At 42.9% G+C, this 17,523-nt stretch overlaps 1 protein-coding gene and 1 non-coding gene across 39 annotated transcripts in view; one reads left to right on the forward strand and one right to left on the reverse strand.

Moving 5' to 3' along the window:
* NRXN3 (neurexin 3) overlaps positions 1-17,523 on the forward strand; it is a 1,793,247-nt gene that overhangs the window by 125,618 nt on the left and 1,650,106 nt on the right. For 28 of the 38 annotated variants that reach the window (XM_089322450.1, XM_070065303.2, XM_089322455.1 and 25 more), the window contains one exon: positions 607-636. The exons of the other annotated variants lie outside the window; for them this stretch is intronic. In XM_089322450.1, coding sequence (XP_089178576.1) covers positions 607-636 — 30 coding nt within the window. The remainder of the gene's footprint in view (positions 1-606; positions 637-17,523) is intronic. 38 annotated transcript variants of the gene reach the window in all.
* Positions 13,435-13,503, reverse strand: LOC149120123 (small nucleolar RNA SNORD36). Its single transcript, XR_016226921.1, has one exon. It is a non-coding gene; the product is annotated as a small nucleolar RNA SNORD36 (small nucleolar RNA).

The following is a 17,523-nucleotide window of genomic DNA, read 5'->3' on the forward strand; positions in this document are numbered from 1 at the left end:
AGTGAATGCAGAGTCGTTATTGTCGAGCTAAGACAGGAGTGATAGGAGAAATAGTTTTGAGTTGTCTGAGAAACTCTTGCAAATAGGAACTTTTTTGGTATGTCCAATATGATTTGATTTTTATAGAAAAAACCCTATTAGATGACAAAGTCAGAAGGTAATCTTTTGGTGGTGGGATTGCAACCTGTTGTTTTTATGAATTTTCTCAAGCTTCTACAGTGACCATGTATTACTTGAATTTTTGTAAGTGTTTTAAAAGAAAGAAACCTGCTATTCCTGGCATCCTAATCTTTAACAGATTAGATAAGAGGCTAATCTTTAACAGATCTACTACTGTATACAACAGCGGTAAAAAGAAAGTTCTCGTTAGTAGGCGCAGAGTAGGGCAGCTAACAGAAGCCTCTCCAGTGCACTGGAGAGCAGCTTTCTGTCCTGCGACCAGAGGCCCAGAGGGCCAGTGTTTGTGCATGTGTGTGCCCTGCCACTCCTCCTTGCGCTCAGGACCCCAGACTGCAGGGAAGACTGCGTTGCATGTGGGATTTTAACGTCTCTTCTTTGTTTTTCTCTTCCCCTCACCCCCTCCTCTGCCCTTTCTCCCTCCTCAAGGCCTCTCCCACCTCATGATGAGTGAACAAGGTAGGTGGTTTGTGCTCGTGGCCCTGCAGCTGCCTGAACCGCTTGCCTTCGCGCCTCTGGCTGGTCACTCGGAGCTTCTCGGTGGCTGGCAGGCTGTTCACTGCCTGTCCCCTCTGCTGTGGGGCGGGCTGGCAGCCGGGTGCCCTTCTGGGGGGTACATGGGGGGGACATATTCCGGCGCATCTCTCTGGCTTTTCCATTCTCCACCATCATTTGTGTCCTGGTGCTGGCCCTGCTGGGCTGCCTCGGAGAAGGAAGCATGAAACAAGGCGTGACAGGTGCATCCTGGGGGTGAATGGAGCTCATTTCTGAGCACTGGAGCAGTTAGCTTCCTCCTGCTCCACCCCAGGCCCCAGGCTGGACCGCAGCTCCAGGGAGAGGGTCTGCCTTTCTCCCTGAATTTCCCTAGGAGTAAAGGTTGGCCTTCTGTCTTCCCTTCCATTCCACTGCCCATCGTAATAATGCTTTGCCCTCCCTGGTCAAAGGAAAACTCTGGGGACTTTGACTGTTGTCAGTTTTATATTAAAGCAAAAACCACCCATAGAACATGCTAATATCTTCATGGCAGGATTCTAACTCATTATACACCCTGAAGAAAACTGCATATAAAGATCTGAAAATTCAGCATCTGCAACCTAAAATATTCAAATATGCAAGGAATGAACTGAGCAGGAAATTCAGCCCAGCGAAGCATAGGGTGGGCTGTGAATGAAGCCTTTTCCTCCTAAATAAAAATTTTCCACATTATCAGCCTAAATCAGGATTTGCGAACCGAGCCTACTTAAAATTGTCTTTTTCTTCACTGTTCAATTGCTACTATTGTGTTTCCTCTGAACCTTGCAGTGATTGCAAGATTGGGCTACCTACCTTGCCCTGTCACCAAAAAACTGTATTTTAATTTTTCTTGCCTATTTCTTTTCTGAATACACATAGGAATCAGTGCCTCTTTTAGAGGAGTGAAGAAAAGGAGAAGGAGGAGACCTTCCATATTGTCCAATTTTTCTTGATCTTTTGAGGAAAGTAGAACAATACTGACAGCCTACCTCCCTGTCCCTTCCATTGGGTCCATCAGTTTTGCCATAAAGGGGAGTATGACCAGATGAAGGAAGCACCTGGGGCTGAGAGAAGTTTGTATATGGTGTCCAGGTCGCTGTGGATCTGGGCACTTGAGAGCATCCTGAATTGATAAGAGAGAGTAAGGAGGAAGCCTGATTTTCCAGTATAAGTTTGTCCTTCAGCCTTTAGGCAAGTCCTGAAGTTCAAGAAATTTCAGTGGAGGTTTGGCTTAGTAGAGGGTAGATACCAGGGACCAGAGCTGCCGGGAAGAGGTCAGGAAGAGGCTGGGACAAATCCTGTCTTTTCTCCTTGTAACTGATGAGGGAAGCAGGTGCTAACAGGAGCTATGAAGTGCATGAGTAGGGGATGTCCTTGATGTTGACCTAGTATCTTGGTAGGTTGAGAGAATTAAACATAAACATAGCTCTCTGAAGTGAGAGGAATCAAACTCTGAATTACTAGAGCTTTATGGCCCAACTTTGGTGTCAGGTGACACCAGATCAAGCAGGCCCTGAGCCCTGATGACAGAAACTCCTCCTGTATTACCTGGCCACATGCTCTCAGCTGTCCTTCAGTGGTTCTCCTAGTTTTTAGAGTGACTTGGAGGACTAATTGCACCCAATGGCTGACGTCATGGAGCAAAGTGTGGCAGAAGGCCTAGGTTGATGGGGATTTCCTTGATCTTGATTTAGCAAGCTTATTTCAAACACAGATGAGGCTCAGGCTGCAAGGTTGGAAGGCTGAATCTCAACATTGGTGTGAAAGGTGTTGGGAGCACCATGCTCTTTATCTGACCCAATACTTCCTTGCATTTAAGAGGAGTATTCAATCACAGTTGTGCCCTGGGGGAGTAGGTCAGCTACCTCCTTGAAAAAAGGAAAGGGATAGTGACAGATGTGAATGTTGTAAATTCCTCTTTAGCACGGTTTCCAAGAAGGGTGCAGAATTCTTCTGGGTGATTGGTGCCACTAAGATTTTATATTGCAACTTGCAGCTTAGTCTGCTTTTATGAAGGTCCTTTGACTGCATTTCTCTTCCTCTCATTCTTTTCCATTTTCTACACCCTTCTCTGTTTTTGTTTATGAAATGACTGCCTAGAGGAACCAGTAGACTTGTTCCCACTGGTATTTGTTGCCTTCTCCTTATTCCTTCCACATGAAAGAATAAGGCTTCTGTCTGGTTCCCACTGAATTTCCAGAATTTGTTTTTGATGCCCATAAATGTGTGAAAATATTTATGTATGTTGTATGTTCACCACTTATACGTGTAGGTGACACTGTTGGCCCGCACGACTTATATTCATGTTGGGAACCTCAGGAGAACCTAGCTTCCCGGCGACTTTCTGTAACCATTTTTAGACCAGCTAAATGCATGCAGTTTCACTGATGTGTGCCTGTGCAGTGCTTCTGCATGCTGACTTTGCTGTGTGTCCGGAGGTGGGACTGAGCCAAAGCAAATGGGACAAAGGTTAAACACGAAGCTGATGGAAGCGTTTCTGGTCACTGTGTTGACTGTTCGTTGAGGCTTCCATCGCGAGTTGGTTTTGTGCTGCTTCTCAGGACGTTGCCATGCTGTGGCCTTTGCTTTGTGGGTTTCTGTGGTGTGTGTTGCCTCTGTGTGTGTCCGCAGTGTGCTGATATTTTCCTCTCCTTTCTCTCGCTTGCTCTGCCTCCATGGTGGATACCATGCTTCCTCTACTTAATTGGACCTCCTACTTCATTTCTGTAGGTAGAAGTAAAGGTAGAGACCACTTTATTTTTATCACTATACCTATCAACCTGCCTCCTGAATTATTCATGTACCCAAAGGGAATTGTTGATTCTGATGAATATGGTCCAGATGATAAGTTAATGCACTTAACTGAAAATGAAAAAAGGAAAAGGAAAAATCCAACACTATCATTTCCTTTCAGTGTACCTCATGTTCAGAGTGTGTTCGGGATGGTTCTGAGTCGGTCTACCTCCCTATAACTCCGTTATGAGACAGAGGCGTGTGTGCGTGCTGTTTCTGGAAATGGTTCTGTGGTGCGGGGAAGCTGCATTTTACTTGGGTGTAGGGTATCAAAGATTGCCTCCTAGCAAATTGATGGAACAAGGGCAGTGTGAAATGAAATATGGTCATTGCTATTACTTGAGAATAACTGAGTTTGGGGATAATAATGGTGGGGGAAGGATTGGTGAATTGTCTAAAATTCTATTTAATGTATAATTTGAGAGCTATTTATTTATTGCTCTTTATCCTTTATTGCACTGCCTAGATGGGTGGGAGTCAGTTTTCTGACTGGGGTGATGGGAAGGACTGGGAGGATATGGAAGCGTGTGGGAAGGGAAATGTGTGAAAATGCAGGGAGGAAGCACCGACATGAGACTTTAACATCCAGGTAGGCAAGGGAAAAGGAGAGACACGGAGTGGGCGAGCTGGCTTTGATGCTCTGACATGCCTCTCCAAGCTTCACACCTTTGTGTAGCTCAGCTCACTCATCCGTTCCTAATCAAAGTTGTCAGAGTCTCAGCCTGAGGAACCTGGCACACCGGCTCCAATTGGATTAGCTCTCCGAGAGTGAAGGGAGAGGTTAATTGATAAATTATAAATATGTATCTGTTTCCAGTCCTTCCCTCTTCTTCCCTAAGTGTCCAGGCCATCTCTTGGTGAAGCCATTGCTGCTACTCCCTTCAGAGGCAGACAAATAACAGAAATGGGGACCCTGGCATGAGGATCTTGGAGAAGGAAGGGCTTGACATGTTACTGAAAATGCTGATCTGATGCCTAGGCTGTGGACTGGCCACTTCCCATTGAGTTTTCTGCTTTGCTAGGTTTTTAAAAAGTTAGTTCTTGCTGCCTTGGAAGCAGATCAATCCTTTTCCTCTTGGGATTGGTTGATTGTTGCTTTTATGCTAATCCCAGGTGGGCTCAGTCTCAGAACTCTCTCATGGGGAACCCTGACCCCAGTGGAAGGAAGTAGAGGGAGAGCAATGTGATTAAGGAGGTGTGTCTCATTGTACCTCTACCTCACTATGACAATACCCAGTAGAAGGCTGTCTGTGGTCACTGGTAGGCAAGGACACCAGTCTTTGCCCAGGTCTCCATCTCACTGATGCATGTGGCATTGTCACTTGTCCCTTCTTTCATTGTTTCCTACTCCAGGATGTGAGAATTCGTCTCTGTCCCCCCATTTTAATCCCTGAATGCATCCCGTAAGATTGGTGTTTTTAGTGTTTTTAGGTTTTGCATATGAGCGTCTTATTTTCCTTCCCTGGGTCACTGCTGTGGCCTCTGTTGGCAGCGACCAACACAGGTGGAGTTCCCATGTTTGTTGAGCTTTATGTATCTTGTCACACTTAACCGTTACTACTCTTCCATGAGGTAGATATGGCATTGTCCTCACTGTGTAGATAAGGATACCAGGCTTAGAGGGTTATACAACCTAAGTCAGATGGTTAGTAAGTGGGCCTAACTCAGAAACTGAGCCCCAACCACTGCTGTATGCTGCCTCTCTTGGATCCAAGGATGACCTCCATGGCTGTGTCTATTGACTACCTCTTAGGCACTGGCTTGTCTGAAGTTCCAGCTCACCACCTTGCATTCTTTGTAGCACATGTCCACCTAAATGTCCCAGTGGTACCTACGTATGTCCAGAGTTAACCTTGATCTCATGTCATCCACACATCAGCTGCCTTGTCTAGGATGTCCCTATTTTTGTTAATGGAGCCCCATTCTCCTTATCCCCTGTGCTTGAAATCCAGGGATTCCTTTCCATTCTTCTCCATGAACTTTCCTCCTCTGGGGCAATTCATTGAGAGAATGGGGGGACTCTCTTTGCATTCCTGCTGTCTTGGACCACTTGGTTGACTATTGCCCTGTCCTAGTTAGTCTCCCTTTTCTTCTTTTCCAGTGTGTCCAGAAAAACGAGCTTAACCCTTCCTGTCCACCAAGTAGCGTGTAGTCATGTCACCTTCAAAGGTTGTCATAATATGACTGTTTTACTTCAGCTGTCTCCCCTGCTAAGCTTACAGGTGAAATTTCTGCTCTAGCCAAACAGAACACCGAGTAACCTCATGAGACTTCCCTAGTCTCCTCGCTTGCTTTCCGTCCTCTCTAGCAGCCCTGCTTCCTTTCCTTCTGCCCACTGAAATCATACATGGACTTATTTCCCCATTTGATACTATTCTTTAGTGCTCCATTCAGAGTTGGGCTCTCCATCCATGTGTCTAACAGTTGAGCTCAGTTATTTGGGGGATTAGGTCTCTCCCCTTTACTAGACTGAAGATACATTGAAAAAAAAAATAGAATTGTATGTGAATGTCCAGATGTGTCTAGCAGAGTCTGTCTTGCATGGAAGGGACTAAAAATCTCTAATCCCTCTTATCCTGCTGTCAGTCACCTTCCTAAATGTGAAAATAAAGCAAAATTAAAATTAAATCGGATCACAGAGCTCATCTGCTCTAAAGCTTCTGGTGGGTACTCACTGTACCATTGTCAAGGTGCCTCCCCTGCCTTATTTCCTCTGAGGCTAAGCCCTGCTGCCCAGTATCACTGTGGCCAGCCCTCCACTGTCCTGAAGTTGCCTGCTCACCCTGCCGGAACCCACACTCTACCTTCCTGCCTATAGGCATTTGCTCAAGCTCTACCCTCTCTTTCTTTTTAAAACATTTATTTATTTTCATTTTTTATTTGAATGGCAGAGAGACAAGAGAAAGAGAGGCAGGCAGAGGGAGACCTCCATTCATGGGTCTACTCTCTCAATGCACACAACAGGCAGAACTGGGTCAGGCTGCATCCAGGAGCCTACAACAGCCAGAGCTGGGTCAGGCTGAAGCCAGGAGCCAGGAACTCCATCTGCATTTCCCACCTGGGTGACAGGGGCCCAAGCACTTGAGTCATCACCTGCCGCCTCCTGGGTGCATTAGCAGGAAGGTGGACTGGAATTGGAGTAGCTGGAACTCGCATTGGTCATCCAAATGAAAAAGCTAATCACAACACCAAACATCTGTCCCACCTCCTTTCTCGAATATCCTTGAACACCCTTCTAGCTTTAAAAAAAGATTCATTTTATTTATTTGAAAGGTAGAGTACAGAGAGAGGGAGAGGGAGAGGGAGAGAGAGAGAGAGAGAGAGGAGAGAGAGAGATTGATCTTTATCCACTGATTCACTCCCCAAATGGCTGCAATGACTGGGGCTGGGCCAGGCAGAAGCCAAGAGTCAGGAGATTAATTTGAGTCTCCCATGTGAGTACAGGAACCCAAGGGCTATGGCCAGGCTCTGCTGCTTTCCCAGGCACATTAGCAGGAAGCTGGATCAGTAGTAGAGTAGCTGGGACTCAAATCCATGCCCATATGGGATACCAGTGTCGCAGGCAGAGGTTTATCCTGCTATACCTTAGTGTCAGCCCCACCCTTCTAACTTTTATTGCCCTGCATGTTTGAGCCTCCTAGGTCTGCCAGACTTAGTGCTTCTGCTATGAAATTCCTCTGTCCAAGTACCTGGAATCAGATTTACTCATGTACTTCAGGCATCATCCCTACCCGCAACAGTCAGAGGCTATATCTTGGCCATCACTTGTTACCCACACTGCATGAGCTCAGGACTTGGTTCTGAGCTGTGCTTCATGGATGATCACATAGTCATTGTTTGAACTGATCTAAACCAATAGTTTCAGCTATGTAGGGGTAGATGGACAGGAGTAGATTTTCTGCTATGATGCTGATAATGGCCTCACTACTTAACATCTGTGTCCCTTCCCATACCCTCATTAGCCCAACCCAGAGCAAAGGAGTCCCAGTGATTCCTGGAGTGACAGCAGGTGATTTGGATCTGGTTTCTCCTCACTTGACTTGCTCTGGGCCCTGTGTGTGCACAAGTGGCAGAGGGGAATCACTGTAGATTATGTGAGAATGGAACTGGGAAAGGCCTCTGGATTTACGCCAGGAAGTTTGTTGGAGAAAAGACTGTCATTCTTTAAAAGCTGAGTGACGAAGCCGCCAACCCATTGTGGAAAGAATTGTGAAGTCAGATTTACAGAACCAAGCGGGATGTTCAGGCTGTCGCGGTAGTCACAAGGTTGGGAAGTCCCCTGGGAAGCGTTTGGCCACAGAAGAGCATTAGAAGTGGCTATCGTGTTTGCCAGCATCCAGTTGTGGGCAGCTTTTCTGACTTGATCTTGACAGCCTGTTTCATTGTTGCCAGTGTGCTTTTAGCTGCTTCCCCGATTACCTTGTCCATTGGAGGGGTATCTGTTCTGGGTTTGGGGACCAAGTGCTTTTTCCTGAAACTGAACTTGGAGCTGGAGCTGCAGACTCAGATGAGACATGGTAAGTATCATTAAGAAATAGATCTGTGGTTAAAAAAAAATCCTCACGTAAGTTATAACAGGGAAGGGCGAATACCATGGCAAACTGGACAGCACAAGTCCTGTCAAGGACAGAAGGCTGTCCTGTGCTCCAGCCCATGGTGCCATGTGAGAATACAGGCTCAAACTCACCAGAGCCTTGAGATAGGCCAGAAGTGAGTTTTAGAAAAATTTCACCTCGTGGCACTTTTGTGTATGTAGACATATGTATGAATACACACAGAGTGAGCCTGGAATGCCAAGTAAGTTGGCCCTTAAGCTGCAAGTTCTTTTGTTTCTATTTTCCTTATTTGAAAGTCAGAAGGGCAGTAAGAGAGAGAGAGAGAGTGCACACACTTCCATCCACTGGTTCATGCCCCAGATGCCCACAGTAGTTAAGCCTGAGCCAGGCTGAAGTCAGGCACTGAGCCAGAAACTCAGTCTGAGTCTTGCATGTGTGTGGCAAGGATCCAGTACTTGAGCTGTCACCCAGTGCCCCCAGGGTGTGCATTAACGGGAAGCTGGAATTAGGAACCAACCCGAGATTCAAACCCAGGTACTCTGATGTGAGATGTGGGTGTACCAAGTACCATTTTAACTGCTGCACCAAGAACCACAAGTTTTTGACCTTTGGTTTGAGGAGAAAGGAGTAAGATATTCCTCCATGATTTCTTTCTAGATGTCAATAGTAGGAGGTTGTCAATCACAGGATGCCTAATTATCCTGAAATAGTGCTGAGGGTACCTGGAACCTTTTCTTCCATTAGTGCTGCTGCCAGAGGGCTTGATCCATGGGAAAGTTGAAGCTGGTTTTGTAGTGTGGCATGGACACGTATGGGGAGGATGTGGAGAATGTGAGTATGACTAGGAGAAGAGAGCTGGCATATTTTTCGATAATCAGGCTGGCTGGGAGGTAGTTAATTATGTCCTCCTTTTGTTCAACAGAATTCTTTATTTACTGGACTGTATGCTGTTGACCCAAAGATCTATGCCAGCCCTTTAGAACATAGAGGCCCCTTTTGATTTATTTATATATGTTTTACCCATGTAGATTGCATCATTGGCCTTCTAATGCTGAACTAATCAACACTGGCCAAACTGGAAAGCAATCATCAAGCGACATGAGCTTGAACATGATTTCATGTAGATTGTATTTTGTTGGTAATAACATTAAGAAAGCTGATTTGAGGAGCTGAGCCCCCTCTTGTCCCTGCCAGGACTCAAGAGCCCTGCAAATAAGTTACTGCCTTGATAGCCAACTGTTTATGCAAATGAGTGAATGCAATGCCAGCTACTAATTATGAAAATAAACTCATCTGTGCTCTATAAATATCTAATTATAATAAAACAGGGGCAATATTACATTTCCATCTCTTGTCTCATCTGGTTCTCATCCACTACTGACTTGCCCTCTTGACAAAGAATAAAATAACTTTTTTTTAAGAAGCCTGATGTCCATTTTTTTTCCTCTTATAGTGTTTTGAAAATCTTTGGGGGAAAATAGATTTATTTTAAACATAAAAAGTAAATTGCCTCATTTTAGCAGCTTTGTGTTTTTGGCAGTGATGTCTTTAAACTGATGCTTTAAAAATATAAAAAGTGTTTTTTTCCCCTTGTGTGTATAGAAATTTCCATTGGACACTGAAGACATTTTTGCACAGTGGTTTTCTGGAGCACTTAAAACTGTAGATATGAAAAGTAGATTTATTAATAAAATTATAATGTTTCGAGGGAATGTTGTAAGTAATTCCGATTGACCGTGCATAAAAGAAGGCATTTCTCAGATGTCTAGGCAACATGGCTGTTTCCCCCTCTGAATTATCAGTTTGGACTTAATGGTTACTCACAGATTTTATATCTGTGTATATATTTCATGAAAGACTTTCTCATGTAAGGCATGAATAATTATTTGTAGAGACGTTTGCTTATCACGTTGGTTCATCTTAGAGGCTATATAATTTTCAACCATAGATCTATGTCTGCACATATAAATTTTGATAGGTAAAAGATGCTTTGAATTAAATTGCATTATCTTAAGCCGGCGCCGTGGCTCAATAGGCTAATCCTCCACCTTGCGGCGCCGGCACACCGGGTTCTAGTCCCGGTCTGGGCGCCGGATTCTGTCCCGGTTGCCCCTCTTCCAGGCCAGCTCTCTGCTATGGCCAGGGAGTGCAGTGGAGGATGGCCCAGGTGCTTGGGCCCTGCACCCCATGGGAGACCAGGAAAAGCACCTGGATCCTGGCTCCTGCCATCAGATCAGCGCGGTGCGCCGGCTGCAGCGGCGGCCATTGGAGGGTGAACCAACGGCAAAGGAAGACCTTTCTCTCTCTGTCTCTCTCTCTCACTGTCCACTCTGCCTGTCAAAAAAAAAAAAAAAATTGCATTATCTTTATGATGCATCTCATTTCTAAAGAATTCATAAAGAGTGGCTTGATGGGAAAAGATTTAATAGGAGAACAAGCAAGGTGAATTTATGTGTGTGCTTAGGCTCGTACCTGCCATGGTCTGTTTCTCAGGTGTGCAGGCCAGCATCTCGGTAACCAGAGCACAGGTGCAATGTATGCAACTGTATGTTGATAGGTTTATACTTGTTCAGCATGTTTTCACATGTAGCTTCCTTTTGTAAATGAAAAGAATGAATTCCAGGATTTTATGTATCTGAGCTTAACAGAGTCCCTGCTTTAACATTAGAAAAGCAATGTTTACTCAACATTCAATGAATATTGATGGAGAGCCAACAATATGTTAGGTGCTAAGTATACAGTGCTGACCAAGCAAACATGCACCTTGCTGACAGGCAATGGGTATTGGAAAATGACTTTCCAATGCCAATTACTTTTTGTAAAATAAAAAAATGGTAGCTTTTAAGTGCGGTTTTTAAATTATTTTCTCATTTTAAAGGGAAACTCTTGGGTGATCATTCAGTTAGTCAAATTAGCCATCTTTTAAATTCTGAGACTCATAAAGGAAAATATGCTTTATGTGAACACCCTAGAGAGTTTTTTCACTTCATCTTTTTTTTTTTTTTTTTTTTTTTTTTTTATTTAGAGAATACTTTATTAGTTCTGTAATCATTTGCCTGTCTTGTTTAGGAAAGCATGCTCTGTGTTAAGTGTGTCAAATACGTGTTGATAAGCGTTTTGCATAAAGACTTTTTAAACCCATGTAAATAACAAAATGGTCATGATATAGAATGTGTCCATCACTCTAGAGGTTCCATTGTGCAGTTTTTGGCCCTGCCTTTTTAATAAATATGCTTATGACTGTGTAACCATGTAACACTTAGCAGGCTGGCTCTAGTTTGCTTTAACTGTTATTAAGAAGGATTAACCTCGTGACAGACCGAGGCATTGTGGTCTGCACTGTGTGTAAATACAGGCAAAAACGTTGTCCTCTTGTGAGGTGTCCTGGCCCTGTTTTTGATGATACTGAGATTTCCCTCTATAAAAGGGGCCATCCAATTGGTATCATTGGGTTTTTTCTCTTTTCTCCGAAGGCATTTAGTGGTGAGATGAACAACAGAGGTGGAAAAGGCCATTTGGTTTGGAAAAAAAAAAAAAAGCCAGACTAATAATGCTTTTGATGGACATCTGATTTTAAAAGTGCCCCATCTTTCATTAAAATTTACATGTAAAGTAAGGGCAGGCGCGGCGACATGAAAGCTAATGCAACTTGTGCATCTTGACATAATAACAGTCACAAGAAACTGCAGATCCCAGATGGCAGCTTGGCCTTTGCCATCCTTTTAATAAGCTACTAACTGCTAATTATTTCACTCTTTTGGGCAAGTTAATTTACTGTTGACTCTTAAAGAGATACTGCTCTTTTTCCCCTCAACCCACACAAAACAGAGCCCTTCCGCCTGGAGCTTGGAAAAGTGCTTCCCTGCGGTTGGAAGCTTTCCAGCCGATTGTCACACCGATGGCAAGTACTATTATTGGGGTGAAAAATGTTGCTTAATAAACGATATTTTCTTGGGCATTTGGAATATGGATAATTACAGAAGCGGACTACGGATCCATTGTGTGTGCATGTGTGTGTGTGTGTGTATGTGTGTGTAAGAGCAGTAGATCAGGCAGCCAATATGGGGAGAAGATGGGAAATTTGGAGGCTCTTTAAGAGGGAAAGAACAGCTGCCTTTTAAATGGTTGCTAATTCTGACAATTAATGCTGTTTTGTGAGTGTGTGATTTTCTGGGAGAGCAGTTAGGAGGGATGATGGTGTGTAATAGCTCATTTCCTAAGCTTTATGGTAATGTGGCGTAGTGACGGCTATAGCTCTGAAAGAGAACCTGGTCCTGCATCCTCCGGAGCCCTTTTAAATGAAAAGCCTGCCAAAAATGCCTTTTTTCCCCTGTACTTTGGCTCCCTTAGGCTGATTTTACGTTTTAGCAAAGACACAGATTATTAAATGAATGATTTGTAAGAGGTGTTGGATGCATCAGGAGTGAGTGAGTGGAAAGGAACCTTGTTTGTAAAGAGCTGTCTGACAATCAAAATATTGACTTAAAGATAAGCTAATGACTGTGTCTTGCAGATGCCCGCATATCCGTTATTGAAATGAGAGTCAGTGCTTTGGCTTGATACTTTTCAAAAATAAATCCCAGACCTCAAAAACTATTGTGTGTGTGTGTGTTTGGGTATGCATTATGCTTCTCTCAAAGCAAAACAAAGTATAGCAAGCAACGAAAAAATGGAGGAAAAGCTCTCAATGCATTGTCTTGAAATAGTTAAACTGAACTCCTGATGCTAATCAGTTGCTCCCTGTTGTTGCTGTTAAGAATTGCTACATGGTTTAAAATGTGCACTGAAAAACACATTGCCCTATTAGTGGTATCTATGAACATGAACTCCATAATGTGAGTTTTATACTTCAGTAACATACCTGTCACAGCTCATGTGTTACGCAGTTGAAGGGATGGCTGTGGAACTCAGTCTAATACTGTTTACTTCTTAAGCATAACCATTGGCTTATTAACCGGAGAAGTGTGGGATGTTGTATTTCTTTATAACAGTATATCATCTAGTTTGAAAATATCCCCATGTAAGAATAGAAGTGCCTAAGAGTTTGGGGAGGCTGGCGCTGTGCCTCAATAGGCTAATCCTCCACCTGTGGCACCGGCATCCTGGGTTCTAGTCCCGGTTGGGGCGCCAGATTCTGTCTCGGTTGCCCCTCTTCCAGTCCAGGTCTCTGCTGTTGCCTGGAGTGCAGTGGGGGATGGCACAGGTCCTTGGGCCCTGCACCCACATGGGAGACCAGGAGAAGCACCTGGCTCCTGCCTTCAGATCATTGTGGTGCGCCGGCTGCAGCGTGCCTGCCTCAGCGGCCATTGTGGGGTTGAAGCAACAGAAGAGGAAGACCTTTCTGTCTCTCTCTCACTGTCCACTCTGCCTGTCCAAAAAAAAAAGTTTGGAGAAGTTTGATCAGGTTTCAGAACCTGATATTTTGACTATATGGTGTATTTAAGTCCAATTAACATCATTTCAAAGAACTTTGAGAAATGTTTGTGTTGCAAGAAAAAAAAGTACTGGGAAAAATGTTCTGAAGACACAGGTTTAGGCTTCTTCACCACAGGTCTTCTCTGAGGCTTTGTTTATCAACCTATGATTTCTAAAAAGAAAAGTGGACTTTTTAAAGTCACCCAAATTTACTTGACATGCAATTTTTATTATTTTCATTGTGTATGAGAAGAGCTGGAATAGAACTTTAGACAAGGTAATCCTGAAGTTCCATCCAAATCTAACATTAAAAGCCTTAACACCTTTAGAATTTGAAGGCTGCTTTGGATCCGATTCATTCAAGAATGCTTTTGAATGTTTTTTCTGTTTTGATTTGAAATAGTTATTATTTTTTGGATGTGTCTTTTCAATAGGGAAATTACTGCTTCCTGGTAAAATGTATAGCACAGACACTGAAACAACTATAGTTTAAGAGATACCAGTCTTGTTAAAACTCTTCCAGTTTGTATTAACTAAGAACTTAAGTGGATATCCATGTAGTGTGTGTTATCAGGGTTTCTGAAAATGACCTGGTTAATTCCAGGAAGAGCTGATCTTAGCCTGAGATGAGAAAGTTTCAAGCAATACCTCAGTCTTATTGGCTTAGAAATTTGGAGCTAGTAACCAGTCATAATGGTGATTTTTCCATACTGTATCTAAAGCCGTTCGTCCTAAACTCTGAGAATTTGGTTTTGAATGGCTTTTGTTCTAAGCAGTGAACATATAGGTGAAAAAAAAAAATCTCTTCCTGGTAAGAATCTCTTGTACTTTGTTTAGAAGTCATTGGCTCAGCTGAAGATTTTGTGGGCGCTCTCTGTGTGGCTGAGGACTTGGTCTTGTTTCTGTGCTGTCTGCTCAGTGTGGAGTGACTGTCATTGATCCAGTCTAGTGGACCATTTGCCTGGGGCTGTTTAATTGCCTGGGGAGATTTTCTTTGCTGAGCTGAGCATGGTCTCTTTTGTTTCCCCAAGTGACCAATAGTGGTTATAGGTGAGATTCCCAGCTCTAAACGAATTGATCCAGTGCCAACTGAACCCAAGACACCAGGTATCCAGGTGTGATTAATTCTAATCCAAGGTCAGCGCTAGGGAGTAAGAAGAGCACTGAGATAAATGTGGGGCCTAGCTCAGGGTACTGGGAAAGAGCTCTGCTATTAGATTTTGACAATCCCAAGTCACATAATTTTCTCAAGCCTCTTCAACCTAATGGAAACCATCATACAACCCACTGCCCAGAACCACTGGAAGTATCCGTGGAGACAGTGCATATAAGACTTAGGTTAGAGTTTGTCTCCAATGTAAATAAATATTAGCTATCATAGACATTAACAGGTATTAATTATCATCCTCATAAATACATGCTGTTGATATTTGCTTCATTTATGAGATCTGGGAATGTCTTTTTTGGTCCTCCAGGTCTTTGCCTGTAAGATGGGTACTTGGTGGGTTGTAGGTAATCACTGAGACAGTGTAGGTAGAAGTGCTGTACAGATTAAAAGAGCTCTACACAGTGTTAACCGAGTGTAGTTTTGTCCGTCGTGGTGTCTATCCAGTGCCTGTATCAGTGCCTGCCCTGTTGAAAAAAATCAGGAAATGTTGACTTGAGTGTGCGCAGTCTCTGAGCTAAGAACCTCGTAACAGAAGTCAGTAATGGACAGAGCCAGCCTCCCTGTGACCCCACGGTGCTTTCAATAGGAGGTCCTTGGACATCACCAAAGGGAACCATTGGCTTCTTCCTTTAGAACCTCCCTCACTGCAGAATATAACTGTGATAAAACCTGTTTGTCTTTGAGAGAGATGTTTGCTCATTTTGTACATACAAAGAGCTATGGGGTTTCCGTATATTACTTGATGACACTGTATGAGCCATGAAGAAAACAAAAACATTTGGCTAAGTGTTACTTTTAAGGAATGCTGATTTGCCTCTCCAAATTTTAGAAGCATATAATTTCAGAGCTCACAGGGAGCTTAGAATCCCATTAGTCCATCCCACTGTAATTTTGTGGATGACAAAACGTGCTGAGAGGGTGTGAGCAACACGTTTGTTGCTGCACTGATAACTCAACAGTACTTTGGGGTTTGGACCAGGCTTTCTGACTCTCTGCTGTTTGCCTGCCTTTCCCACCAAGTTGCCTCGAAGTCTTGGTCCTCATTACAGATGAACGGCATTTGTTAGGGATCATCATCAGCCTGCTGAGACCATTACTGGTTATGCCACGTAGGAAAAATTCTAGAAATATCAATATGCAAACTTTCTCAACTAAGTTCTCTGTTAAATTACTCAACTTCCTGGGAACCAAGCCAACCCCAATTTTCCAAGTTATCCGTTCTGAATTTCAGAATTTTTTAATACCTTGTACCACTTAGGGACGTGCCTTGTTGACCATTTTGTCTCAGCTAAAGTATAGATGATAGCAGCAATTGACCTAAAACAAAACAAAAATAACCAAAAAACTTTTTATAGTCTTTCCATTTTTCTGTCCCAAGTTGACTGTTTGTAACAGAGCGGATGCATGTTGTGCTGTGACTGTATTCATGAGGGACTGATTTTTAAACTGCTGCTTAATAATTTTTTCCACTTCCTTTCTTCCTTTAGGAGTAGTTGTCATTTTATTTATGATTTTGCTTAGCTAAAAAGAAAAATTTCTGTTTTTATCAAGTAACAATGTATTTATCTTTAAGACAGTATTATTCCTTTGTTTTCCTCTAATTTCTCCTTTTGGATTTGCTGTGTCTGCTGAATTGTTTAGTCCCTTCCACAAAGCAACTTCGGGTGATGTTAACTAGTGGAAGAAATCAGTCTTTAAATTGTTGCAAAATAGCCTACCTTCAAAGTGTGTTACTCACAAGGGCTCTCAAGTAACAAAGTCATTTGGAGAACTAGATACAAGAAATGCATGAACACTAAACTTCCAGCCCACCCCCAGGATAGAATAAATAAATGTGTTTTCTACTATGTGCTTATCCTTTGATAGTGATTTGTTAAAAGGAAAAAAGAAAGGCAGGGGTATTAAATATTTACAAGAGTGATTTAGTTGTATTATCTTGTACCCTGAGTCTCTGTTTAATAGTGAAATCAGCTACTGTTGAAATAAATGCCTTTAAACCAGTGACACAGTGAAGGTCACTGCCCAGGCAAGGTCAAAGTAATTTGTGGAAAATAGTGATTTTTGTTAACTTTCCAAATCTCTTCCTGTTTTGAGTCAGCTTCCATCCAAAAGTAATAGGAAAAAAAATACATTTGAGAGTTCACGGGCTCACTTTCTCTTTGGCATCCTTTATGCCCCCTCTGGCCAACCTGGCAGTTGGAAGCCTGTTTCGCATTTTTTTGTTTCATCCATTCAGCGGACAGAGACAGGTGTGTGCTCCCTGGAGATGAGTGCTGAATCTCCATCCCTGGCTCTTCTGGCTTTGCTTTCATGACAGTATGTTTCAGAGACCCAGAGCTTCTTTCTCAGAAATGGTTTATCTTGGCTAAGACAATGCTTAAGTTTTCCTACCAATAAGATTGCTTTGTTGAACTTTATTTCTTCTATCATTTGAAAGAGAGCTCTAAATGAGAACATGGCATTATCCCCATTTTCACAGGCAAGAGAGCAGAGGCCCAAGGTTACAGAACTGGTATTAGAACTAGAATAAACTGAGTTTGGTGTGACCCCAAAGCCCAAGTTGATTCTATTTATTATCATACTGTCACTGTAACTAATTTTTTTTGAATCTCTGTTTTCTCTTCTGTAAAATAGGTTGATGATAACACATTATTTTAATATATTCCTAATAAGGCATATAAATAGTTTTACATAGTTTTTTCTACTTTTGGAATTGAGAAGTGTATGAAGAGTCAATACATATTGAGTGTATAATAGGATATTTGGCTCTAACTACAATTTTAATAAATATGTTTCCTCCCTTCTTGACAATAACAATAAATTATAATTGAATTTAACAGCATTGAGCACAAGGAATACACAAAGTGAATAAAAAAATCAATTTGAACAAGTCACAATACT

The sequence above is a fragment of the Oryctolagus cuniculus genome, chromosome 20, assembly GCF_051225735.1.
Source record: "Oryctolagus cuniculus isolate XC-2025 breed Fujian yellow rabbit chromosome 20, ASM5122573v1, whole genome shotgun sequence".
NCBI classification, from domain to species: Eukaryota; Metazoa; Chordata; class Mammalia; order Lagomorpha; family Leporidae; genus Oryctolagus; species Oryctolagus cuniculus.